At 37.4% G+C, this 12501-nt stretch overlaps 5 protein-coding genes across 5 annotated transcripts; 1 reads left to right on the top strand and 4 right to left on the bottom strand. All coding sequences in view use genetic code 12, as the record gives it.

Moving 5' to 3' along the window:
- Nucleotides 1–26: 26 nt before the first annotated feature.
- Nucleotides 27–1586, bottom strand: DEHA2C08954g (DEHA2C08954p; the record flags this gene model as incomplete). Its single annotated transcript, XM_458066.1, has 1 exon — nucleotides 27–1586. The coding sequence occupies one exon, from the start codon at nucleotides 1584–1586 to the stop codon at nucleotides 27–29; it is 1560 nt and encodes a 519-aa protein (XP_458066.2).
- Nucleotides 1587–1720: 134 nt separating this feature from the next.
- Nucleotides 1721–3295, bottom strand: DEHA2C08932g (DEHA2C08932p; the record flags this gene model as incomplete). The annotated part of the gene is made up of 1 exon (XM_458065.1): nucleotides 1721–3295. The coding sequence occupies one exon, from the start codon at nucleotides 3293–3295 to the stop codon at nucleotides 1721–1723; it is 1575 nt and encodes a 524-aa protein (XP_458065.2).
- Nucleotides 3296–3541: 246 nt separating this feature from the next.
- DEHA2C08910g (DEHA2C08910p) lies at nucleotides 3542–7858 on the top strand (the record flags this gene model as incomplete). Its single annotated transcript, XM_458064.1, has 1 exon — nucleotides 3542–7858. The coding sequence occupies one exon, from the start codon at nucleotides 3542–3544 to the stop codon at nucleotides 7856–7858; it is 4317 nt and encodes a 1438-aa protein (XP_458064.2).
- Nucleotides 7859–8021: 163 nt separating this feature from the next.
- On the bottom strand, nucleotides 8022–8405 carry DEHA2C08888g (mitochondrial 54S ribosomal protein IMG2; the record flags this gene model as incomplete). Its single annotated transcript, XM_458063.1, has 1 exon — nucleotides 8022–8405. The coding sequence occupies one exon, from the start codon at nucleotides 8403–8405 to the stop codon at nucleotides 8022–8024; it is 384 nt and encodes a 127-aa protein (XP_458063.1).
- Nucleotides 8406–8582: 177 nt separating this feature from the next.
- On the bottom strand, nucleotides 8583–10820 carry DEHA2C08866g (DEHA2C08866p; the record flags this gene model as incomplete). Its single annotated transcript, XM_002770144.1, has 1 exon — nucleotides 8583–10820. One exon carries the CDS (start codon nucleotides 10818–10820, stop codon nucleotides 8583–8585), a length of 2238 nt encoding a protein of 745 aa, XP_002770190.1.
- Nucleotides 10821–12501: the final 1681 nt, after the last annotated feature.

The following is a 12501-nucleotide window of genomic DNA, read 5'->3' as shown; positions in this document are numbered from 1 at the left end:
CTATTTATTATGATAATATACAACGATCAATGAGACCATAATCTGATCATCTTATCTTTTCCACCACTGGCAACTCTTTTACCATCCATACTCCAGTCGACAGCATAAACCTCGTCAGCATGACCTGGTAAATCTACACTTAACTTTCTAGTTCTAATATCCCAAACCTTTAAGGTGGTATCCTTGGAACAAGTAACTAAAAGTCTATTATCAGCGGACCATGCACTTTGGTATACAGGTGCAACATGTCCTCTTAATGTTCCGATAAAGGTTCCTTTGATACCGTCCCAAATCTTGATTGAGTTATCGAAAGAACAGGAAACGATATAACGGCCATCGGGCGAAAAGGAAACGTGGTTGACAAGCTTTTGGTGTCCCGTCATACGGCAGATAGGCTTGGACGACTTCAATGGCTCCCAGAGGTACATAGTGAAGTCATCACTGGCAGTAACTATTCTTTCACTCACGACACCATTCAATTTTGCAACTTTTTCGTATTGTTCCAAAGCCTTCATACGCATTTCTTCTGGTGTTAAATTCTTTGTTTTCGATTTTGTCGACGTGTGGTCAAACGCCCCTTTACGTATAACGTAATCTGTAGAAGTCGACAAGTGGTTGACCCAATGAGCATGACTCTTTAACGTTTGAATACATTTTCCGCCGGCCAGGATATCCCAGACTTTAATAGTTTTGTCGTGAGAACCACTGTATACAATATTAGAACCAGTCCATTTAACACATGAAACGGCGTTTGTGTGTCCACTCATGGTTAATAAGCAAACTCTTCTAGTAGTGTCCCAGACCTTCACTGTGCCATCTTTCGACCCAGATGCTAATCTTGGCTTACTTCCGGGTTGGACTAAATGCAAAGGTTCCCATGCTAAACTCGAGATCCATTTGGTATGACTGGATAAGGCACTTCCAAGTGGTTTTCCCAGATCCGCATCCCATAATCGCACAGTACTATCCATCGAACCTGTTGCAATCATAGAACCACATGGAGAGTATGAAACACACAATACCCAGTTAGAATGTCCCGACAATGTATGCATTGGAGTTTGAGTATTACAATCCCAAATTCTGGCGGTGGAATCCCCAGCACCAGAACACATACGTCCTGAATCGTTTGGAGCAAACAGGCAACATAAGATAGTAGACCCATGCCCTGCAATTGCTGCATTCGATCTCGTTATTGCTTTGACTTTAAAAACAGCTCTGGGCGTATACACTAACGTCATAAAATCTTCGGTGGTCTTGATCTGTGGTTTCAAAACCGAAGAATATAAATTGTCCTTAATGTCAACCAAGTTTCCTTCCTTATCATCTTCGTTACTTTTATTCAATAATGCAAACGTATATGGGACAGGATCGTCTGTCTCACTATGAAGCTGGTTCAATAACTGTTCCAATTGCTTTTCTGTTATTCCTCCTGGAACTCTTATTGAGCCTCCAATAGATTCTCCAGTATCTGAGGCCTGGAATTTTATTAATACATTAGGCACATCTTCGGGAACTATATCAACTTCACGGACCTTCTGTGCTTCTTTCTTCTGTTTTTTAGAAGGTGGAGGGATTACTGTGGCCATAGTCTATCTTTATATTTTATCGTTGTCAAGTGTTATATGAATATTTCAGTATGTACTAATAAAATTTATCTCTACCTAAAAAAATATGTGCGATGAGCAGAATTTTATATACAGAATATTTATACGCTAGTAAGCTAATTAGTAGCTTCATCAACTATATTTACTAGTAATGAACCCATAATCTCATCATCAGATGCATCTATTTCCAGCTCGAGATCTTCTCTATTCTTAGCTTCTGGAAATTCATGCTGATTTTCTTGAACTAATTGCGAAAGCTGGCTTTTGCTTATATTCTGTGAATCAGTGGAAGGTAAGAACGTGTTAATCTGACTCTCTGTTAGGTTTGGCGACGAAGGAAGAAACCTTTCCTTCTCTATTCTTGAATCGTGTAAATGACTTGAGATTCCGTTTGTACCAGTAGCCTCCGGATGTGGGGTGTTTGGACTATGTACAATGGATGGTTGCAATGGAGGCATGGGCTCGGGGGTACCATCTGTTGGTATCAGAGTAGACCCAGACAAATCTATGATCTTAATATTACGTGTTTCTGGAGCTCCGTTGATCTCATCTTCCTCTTCAAAATCATCGTAATAGCCATTATCATAATCAAAATACACTGGACCATTTTCAGATCCCATCTGATGTAGATTAATCGTTTTTACTGCAAAGACCATTTTTAATTGGGACGAGCTGATTAGTCTTTTTTGCATCTCATCTTGTTGCAAAGTATGGTTGTCTTTGAAATGTGGTGTTTTATGGTACCAATCCTTATAGAAAATTAGTCTCGAGGTGATAAAGCTATCTAGCGAAGAATTAGTAGAGCTCGAAGTCTTCCTCGACATAGACGCAGATGCAGAATTTGTAGGAGTGTAATTACCGCCTAGAGAGGCAGAGAGAACAAGACGCCCACTCCCATAGCTCAGAGATGGTCTTGCTTGTGACAATGGTGTACTTGAAGATGCTGAAGACGGTACTTGACTATCATACCCAGACCCATTTGTCAAAAATGGCTTCGGACGATAGTTTTGATATTTGGAGCTTAGGTATCCAAGTAAAATGCATATCAGGCTGTTCTTATATGTATACTGTGATATCATATTGGTTAAGGTGCTCGCATGCGACTGGTACTTCAAAGCCGGATTTTCTCTTAGCAATGCTGATTGTGCCGGTATTTCAGGCAACTTAGGCTGGTACCCTTCCGCCTTACTCTTTTCCCGGCTATTTATTAAGATCGAGTTAGTTAACACCTGGAACTTTAGGAGCGCTTCTTCATACGCCGCTGATAACTCCAATTTATATAGCTCGAGGAGTTCATGGAAGTTATTTATTACAACGATAGTCGATTCTTTTGGCCCGTCCAACTTATCTGACATCAAAAGTGCAAATAATTTCGCAAACGTATCCGCCGTATACGATATTAGCTTATTATCTAGCCATTCGTCCTGGAATTTTTCGTTCTTCACTACACTATGCCAAGGGAACGGATGCAAAGTATCAATAATAATGGCTCGATTTTCACTGCTATGACTTAAATGAGATACTATGAGCGATCCAACAACAAATGAAACACCAGTGCAATTGGGCACGCTTTCAAAATCATAAATACCATTACTTATAGTCTTCATCAATAACGAATCTAACGATGGTATAGACGTCGATAAATGGTTGAAAGTCGGCTTTTGCAGCATCATATCAAACAACGAAACCATATTGACCTACCGATATTCTTCATTAGTTATGTACACCTCTGGACTGCCGTATAACACGTCCTACCACTAGGCGTTTGATCTATATTCATATTAGATATCAAGTATTCGATACTACTGCATAAACTTCGATACACAAAATTTAAAAATATTCTCACTTGCTTTAGAAATAGTTCACCAGACCATTGAATTATTTAGTCTCTACATCAACATCTATCGTTGAAATATCATCATTGGAATAATCACAAGATGGTAAATTCATCTAATGGCTCCAATCCTCTTTCGGCGAGTTCAACGGACCTGAATTCAGCACAACAACAATATACAAATGTCAACAATCCTGTTTCTAATGCTAATCATAGTCACCGTCATACAGCGGGTCCAAAGGGTAGAAGACCATCATTGCTAAGAAATGATTCATCTAGTAATTCTGTTTATACGCCGAGTAATACAGCTGGCGATGGGTCTACGCCGATGCACTCATCGCACCTTAAATGGGGCTCAAGTGGTACTGGAAATAATAATGCCTCGAGTACAGCGATAAATGACTCGCATAATAGCACCAATGCCAACTCAACGTCGTTACTAACTCCTAGTTCCAATAAGAGGCAGACAAGTCATAATAATTCCGGTAATAATACATTGAGTTCTACTGGTGGTAGGGCCCGCTCGCGTTCGATAACCCAGACTCTTTCACACAATTTACAAAATAATAATAAGCAGTATTTATCACAAGAAAAGGCGTATTTAAAGAAGATGAAAAACCAGTTTGTGGATGACTACTATACCAAGGGAATCACGGGCGCGGAAATGAAAGAAGTCAACAATAATGATGAGGATGAGGATGAAGACGAGGACGAAACCAATCCAAATGGCCACAGTGACTTGTTGGCTGACATGGACGATGATAAATACCAAATTGACTACAATTTAGCATTTACTTTATTGAAGAACGGCAAAAATGCCATCAATATCAATCCGAACAGAAATATCACTCAATTAAATGCGGATAGTGCTGATGATCCTGCAGTAATAGAAAGACTTGAATGGCAATCGATGTTAACTTCTGTGCTTACAGGTGATGTGGTGAGATCCGAAAAGACCAAAATTATCAACAATAATAGTCCCGAAAATGAACAAAGTTCATTCTTACATGCAACATATAAAGAGAACTTATGGTTCGGTATTCACGCTAAACTTTTTAATAGAACAGAAGATGATCAAAGAAAAATTATTGAATATCGTCGTACCCTTGCTGATGCATTATTTGATGAAGTTCTAAATTTTGAGGTAAATCATGATGACCCAGAGAGCAATCCACCTAGAAATCAAGTAGCTTATATTCTTGATAAATATGATAAATGCTGCGACTTATGGAGAACCCTGGAAGACATGAAGAATGAGAAGCCAGTATGTAGAACTGCTGAATTCCAAGATCGGATTGATGCTTTAACTGCTTGGTTATCTATCACAGATGCAATGCAAAGAGAAAGTGATTCATTAAAAGTATGGATCGGTAATGATGAAATGGACATCACAAAAAGTCGAAGTGAGAGCGGTAGTGCACCATCTTCTGAAGCAACAACGCCAACAAATACAAAAAAGATATTCAATGAAGATAACAAATCTTTGGCTGAAAGGCTCATGAAAGAAAAAGACGTTTATTCTATTTTCCAAAAGCGTATATTTTTTCCATTAGCCCCCTGGATGATTAAGTCAAAGGACACTTACTTGAGATTGGGACATATTTTTGAGACGCTTAAATTACCTGATTATATTCATGACTTGATTCAGTTATGTCTTATACCGATGAAGTTGATTAAAGAAATTATAAATGTGAGATTAGTTTACGCCAAAAAATTGGAAAATCCTACATTAATGATGATTGATCAAATGATAGATGATTTCAAATCTTACATCACTATAGCTTTGGAAGTAAAACTGGGTATTGTTGAATATTGTAGACCAGATGTTGGTCAGATATGGGTGTTGAGTGATTTATTTGATTCTGAAAATCAGGAGTTTGATAAGGTAGTTTTAAAATGTGTCAAATATTTCTTTGCATTATTAAATAAAAAATTATTAGATAGTTCAAGATCACCCACTAATTTCAGAACTTTCAAAGAACCAGAAGAATTAGAGGAAACCTGGAACTATCTTAAATGGTTAGGTAACCTTATTGATGGGGGTAGTGTCGTTGTTGCTGAACACATAACCGTATTAACACTGAAATTAATTCATAGACTATTAGCCTATTTCAATAATCAAATAGGAACTCCTCCTGCTAAGTCTGCGGGTTCTTCTGATCTAATCAGATGGTACAGTTCAACTACAGAAAACTTTGGGCAATTACGTCGTAAATTGGCAAGATTTACTGGTGAAATTTCTAGAGACTTTACGAATTCCTTAGTTTTTGATCTTTCATCAACACCCAGCAATAGAACTAAAAATATACTCGAAGTTTTGAAGTCGACTAATCATTTCTTGGTATATACTGGTACAATAGAGACACAGGGTACATACTTTTTTGCAAGTGCGGAATTAATGGGTAATGAACAAGAAATATTAAGAATAATAAATGGTTCTTACATTGGATCGGATCCAAATGAAGCTAATCTGGACTTTTCTGATTTGTTGAAAATGCTTCAATTACATGAAGATGGGGAAACTGACCAACACCCAGACCTGGTGGATCATTTGATTCCAAACGAATCGAGTGATTTCGGGTATGTCTTGGCATTATGTCCACCTAAGCCAATCGTCTGGGAAGGACACATTGTTACTATTCATCTAGAAAATGTTCCAATTACCGACATTAAGGTGGGGCAAATACTCATGATAACAAAATTGCCTTATGGCAGCTTGCATATGGTTAAAGAAAAGTTTTTGGACACAGTAAACGATTTCATATTAGTGGGTGGTATGATGAAACAAGTTGAGCAAAGATGTTCCTTGGCAAAAGTACATCATGAGTTAACTAAGATCAACAGAGTCTTCTTTAAAATGTCATTGTCAGTTTTGGATTCTGTAAAGAAAGTAAGAGCAAATTGTAAAGAATTGGCAGCTGAAAGTAGTTGTCAAGAGTTGATCAATAGTTATTTTATCTATGCGAGAGACTTCGGTAAGAATTCCGTTAAAAACCTTGATTCTTCAAGAAAATCTACGGTTATTATGAAGCTTATCCAACTCTCTATTGAATGGGTTAGTTTTGTTTGTGATGATTGTATACCGACTGATAGGAGGACTTTTAGATCGTGTGTTTTGGCTTTGGAATTTGCCATGGATATGACTAGAGGCTTTAACGTTTTGGTTTTGAATGATGAGCAATTCTATAAGCTAAAATTGAAGGTTGCTCGCTGTATGTCGTTGCTTATTTCTCATTTCGATATCATGGGTGCAAGATCCAGTGAAGCTGAGAAGAAGAAATTATTGAAATGGTCTTCTCAAAGACATAGGATTGAAAATTCAGCTGATGATGCATGTATTATTCAAGCATACAGGGAAGATGTCATGAGAGAAATTGAAGAAATTGAGAATTATAGAAAAGACTTGCAAGAACAGTTACTGTCGATTGGTAGAGTCTTAGATGTTACCGATCTGGAATACCAATTTGTTACTCTATTAGCATCTTCCTTTTCTAGCGTTTCTATTAGATGGCAAAAAGGTAGATTTATCGGTGGAGGGACTTTTGGACATGTTTATGCGGCAGTCAATTTGGATACAGGCGGTGTTATGGCAGTTAAGGAAATAAGATTCCACGATAGTCAATCCGTTAAAAATATTGTACCTTCAATTAAAGATGAGATGACCATTTTGGAAATGTTGAACCATCCTAATGTCGTTCAATATTTTGGTGTTGAAGTTCATCGCCATAAAGTTTACATTTTTATGGAATTCTGTGAAGGTGGTTCCCTTGCGGGATTGTTAACACATGGACGTATAGAAGATGAAATGGTGATACAAGTTTATACTTTACAAATGTTAGAAGGTTTGGCATATTTACATCAATCGGGTGTCGCTCGTCGTGATATCAAACCAGAAAATATTTTACTTGACCATAATGGGGTTATCAAGTTCGTTGATTTTGGTGCTGCAAAGGTGATTGCAACAAGTGGAAGAACTCTTGGTGGTGGTAGTGGTGGTGCAAATCAAGGCCGCAGCATGAATGGAACCAACTTAAACTCAATGACTGGTACCCCTATGTATATGTCCCCAGAAGTAATAACCGGTGCATCGGGTTCTGGAAATGGTGTTGTTGATATTTGGTCGTTGGGTTGTTGTGTATTAGAAATGGCTACTGGTCGCAGACCTTGGACCAATCTCGACAATGAGTGGGCCATAATGTATCATATCGCAGCAGGTCATAAGCCACAGTTACCTTCTGCAGACCAATTAAGCGAACCAGGAAGGAAGTTCATATCAAGATGTCTAGAACATGATCCTAGTAATAGACCAGGCGCTGTCGAGTTGTTGAATGATCCTTGGATTGTTGCAATTCGTCAAGCAGCATTTGTTTCTTCTGATAGTGTTAGTACACCATCTTCAGAAGTTGGTTCTGATATGTGATTGTTTGACCGGGAATATTTAATTCTTCTATTTATAATGTACAATAGTGTAATCCTACAATAATCTGTAATATGTTACAAGTAAATTTATTTACATATGTTAATCTAAAGAGATACGAAATGAAGTTATGATATATACAATAAGTGCAGTTAATTAATTCCAATTATACGGTTTTTATATTTTCAGTGAAAATTTGTTTAATATCTTCAACCACGTCACCCTTCACATTAACATAACCGGCCACTTTGTTCACCATGACATTTTCGGGTTTTAATTCTGGATGTGCTTGTAATAAATCATTCTTAAATTGTTCAATATCGCCCCTTATTCTCTTGATTTCTGTGGTCACCTTAGTATTTTGAACCTTTTTATATACTGGCCAATGTCCATATTTGGTTTTGCAAATAGAATAATTATTGATTCCAAAGCCATTATTTGGCAAGTCTACGGCTTTAATAGATGCTAAAGGAGGGAACTGATATGGCTTGACAGTAGCCTTTGGTAATGGTGGTCTAACAGACTTTAATGAAATTCTTGAAGGTTTCATGTTATATAAACCGTTGTGTAATATTTAATAGCAAAATCAGTTGGCTGACCTTAACTATCGATAATTAGTACTGCTTCCATAATGAAAAATATTTCAAATATTTTCTCGGTTTTTACACGCATCAACAAATGTCGTTCAACTTAAATGCGACATTCATATATTTCATATATAGACTATTTAAACATGGACCTCACTCTTGATAGAGGGTACATTAGCTATAGAGTCAGCTTTTTTATGTAGTTTCATGTGCCTTGTATAATTAGTCTTCTTATCAAATTGCTCACCACAAATTTCACAGTTGAAAGCTTTCAAATGTATTTTCATATGCTTTGTCAAATTCGAGCTCTCGCTAAATCTCTTGCCACACCCCGGCCATTTGCACATTAGTGGCTTTTCACCCGTATGTATTCTATTATGGATCGATAAACTTGAACCAGTCGCGAAGTTTTTGCCGCAAATAGAGCATGTGAATGGTTTCTCGCCAGAATGAATTCTCAAATGTTGCTTCAACATTGAGTCAACTGCAAAGGTAGATCCACAAATGTCGCACTTGCATGGTTTGAAATTCGTATGAATATGGATATGTCTTAGAAGCTTTTGTCGTTGACGGAATCCTTTACCATTGTGACGGTCACAGCCTACCCAATTACAAGCATAGTTCGATTTACCCAGCCCAATATGGTCGTCGACCAAATGAGTATGCAAGTCACCGGTAGAAATATGCGTTCTATTGCATGGGATTGGTTCTCCCGTAATGCTATCGACTCCAACTTGCCATTTGCAAGTAAAATATGGGTCTATTGTCTCGCTGCAGCAAGATCTATTCTTTTTCTGAGGAGAAAACTTAATCGAAGTTATATTGATATCATTTACAGGACTTGGATTTGACTGCGATAAAATTGGATTATTTGGTGACGATATGTTTGATTTGTCCGTAGTACTAGGAGTTAGCATATTAATATTATCATCAAACAAATTTTCGTTTCTTTTGTGACAATTCAAGTGGTCTATTAATGAATTCAAATCCGTATTCATATAATTACATTCATTCCATTCACATTGATATGGTTTAAAGTCTGATGATTTTGATATACTTTCATTCATATTATACTCCTGACCAATATGCTGGTCAATCACATGTCTCATAATTGTTCCATCGCTGATCGTCTTGAAGCAATTATCCCATTGGCATGAATACGTTGGAAATGTAGAGTCTGCAACTGTCGGTTGGTCAGTCTCACCTGCTTCCGCATCCCCCAACATGGACAATTTATTATTGGCCTCTTGTCCATTATCTTTGGATAAGTCAAGCAAATGTTTAAAATTGTTAAACTGGATGAAAAAATCAAAGTCCGATGTTGGCTTCTCATCAGGTGTCTTATTTGATATGTTCTCCTCGGTATTATCAAGGTTCGGTATTGATGCATGAAAGCATGACTGATGTATGTGATGGTGATCAGTTGCTAAACCGCTCTGATCATTAGCAGCGGTGAATTCATCATGAATTTCCGGTGTAGGATGACATACATGAGGAAAGTGTACTTGAAAGTACTTATTACCAGATTTCTTGTCCTGCGGTAATTTTTGTCTTTTCAAACTGGGTTCTGCGGTATCAGCATTTATCTCTAAACTATCGTGAGCCTTACTGATCAAATTTTCAAATATTGGCTTCTTGGACATCTGTAAACCACATAAATTATTCTCATGGTTATATAATTCACTTTCTGATGTGTTACAACAATCAAAAGACGAGTTATTGGGTAAGTCGGGTTCTATGCAAGCAGGATTATTACAAATACTGTAGGCCTTCGAGTCTGATGAATCCTCCAAACAACTAGGATCCTCACAACACTTCACCTCATCTCTATGACAGCCATCCTTGTTGTCAAAGGCATCATCTTGATTACCACTATGTTCAAGGGTTTCTGTTACGCAATCGTTCGTACATGCAATTTTCTCTTCCTCCTTGGTCCCATCACATTGTAAATAAAAGCAGTCATCTAATTCATCACAGAATATATCTTTACATAGCGAGAAATCGTCGAACTCATTACATGTTTCTAAACCATCCTCTAAGTGTTTCGACCCATCATCTACAGTTTCTATTTCCTGGACACTCTGATTATGATTATCGTGATCATGGTTGTGAATATGTCCATGGATATGCGTGTGATCCTTATGTCTATGAATGTGTCCGTGAAGATACCCATGCGTCCATACTTTACCCTCCTCGAACAATTTTTCATAAAAATTAGATGGAATCGAATTTGAATAGCTACCACCATGAGCTTCGGAGTTGGATGGTACGGCTTGTTTTCCGTTTGATGCTCTCATATCTGTCTCTGAACGTATGCTATTTGTGAGCAACTTTTCGTTAATATCACCCGTTGAGTTGGGCATTCCGAAACTCTCCATCTGTCAATATTTTCAAAAATCTATCTGTATAAATGTTAAGAACTGGTTAACTTTATGTCGAATAGATCAAGTGCTGGGTGCTTTGATAAAATTTAAGTCAAGATAGTGAAAAACTCTCGATTATTATTCCATATAACTGACTAGTAGCTTCGACTCTAACTTCTTCTTCGTCTTTGTCTTACTAAATTATATCCATTCATTAGGAACCATAAAAAAAGGTTGCAATGACCCTGGTAGTTATGATTTAATAGGCATATCGCATATCAGGTGAATAGCGAGATTTTTTGGTCTGAGGTGCAGGTTGACTATCTTGACATCTCTACACCACCCTGCTTCTACCTGAAATTGTACCTTTCTACTTGGCTTCGAACGCACTATTGTATAAGAGAGAAACATGGTCCTTAACGAGTCTGAGTCTGTAGTTTGTTATAGATACTTTTAGGGCTACAAGTGGCTTATATGGGGAGAATTATATGGGGAGAATTATAAGGGGAAAATAGCTATGTAGTTATTAGTGAATTTAGAGAGATTCAGAACAAGTACCCAATTAATGAAAAATAGAATTTTCTATTTTGGATCGAATACATTGATTAGACTGGGTAAATGAATTCTTATGAATGAATAATCTACTAAATACAAGCGGGTACTACGGATTGCAAATATTGGTTTCCTAATCGTTTAACTCCAAGCCAAATATTTTGGAGTTATGGAGAAGCGAATTATTAGTGCGTGTTGTTATTGTTTGAATACTAAACCATATACTATTGTCTACATATCTACATGTAACAGACGTGTTTCTGTTTCTGATTCTATACGCCATTGGATATCAACAGGGCGCACGTTGTTTGTAGGATGAAAATAGATAATTGATGAATACAATCGACGCAGGGAGGGTATTCTTTCCCAGGTGGACGCATTCTCAACTCAAACTCATCAGCATCTCCTCTATCGCCAATACCAGATAAAAGATAATGTACATGTACGTCAAATTAGATTACAAGAACCAAAACAAGCTAGTTCCGGGATGACCAAGAATGTCAGGCAAACAAAGGAAAAACCATCGTGGCTCTGAATTCTAGTCATACTTTTGATATATATACTAATGCTACTCCAATAGCATGTAAAACATATCAATTCATGCGTGAAGGAACAGGATCTTCTGATATCTCATGCCTTTGTCCCCACTAAGTTTCCCTAACATATTATCTAGCGTAAATTCTCTAAACCCATAATCTTTCACTATGTGCCACAATGCGCGAGAAATGAAAAAAAGACCGAATATCCTCGAACGCAGCACAATTACTCGATTTAGACAAAACATAAACAATACTATTGCAGCAATTGAAGAGTCATAATATTTCCTATAAGTTGACTCCTAATAGCATGTTTCGAGCTTAGGCATACAGACGTTACCATTATGTAAATTCGTGTTATCTCAGCTCAACAGCTTCAATTGGATGCTTTCTCGAGATAGCCATCTTGTAGATATTACGTGTAGTCTTTTCGTAGAAAGCAAGGTGGAAAGGTTTATGGACTCTCTATTGTTGATCAAACCAGATTCAAAGCCAAGTCGGGTTCGCAGTGCACACTTCCTGAATGATCTCAGTTGTATTTACTGCCATCTTTTATCGGAAATACAGTACCCGGGGCACGTATTGTTAAGCATTTTATGTATTACTTG

Source organism: Debaryomyces hansenii, assembly GCF_000006445.2.
Source record: "Debaryomyces hansenii CBS767 chromosome C complete sequence".
Lineage (NCBI taxonomy): Eukaryota > Fungi > Ascomycota > Pichiomycetes > Serinales > Debaryomycetaceae > Debaryomyces > Debaryomyces hansenii.
The sequence above is the reverse complement of the archived record's forward strand: the minus strand, read 5'-3'. Positions and strand labels throughout refer to the sequence as shown.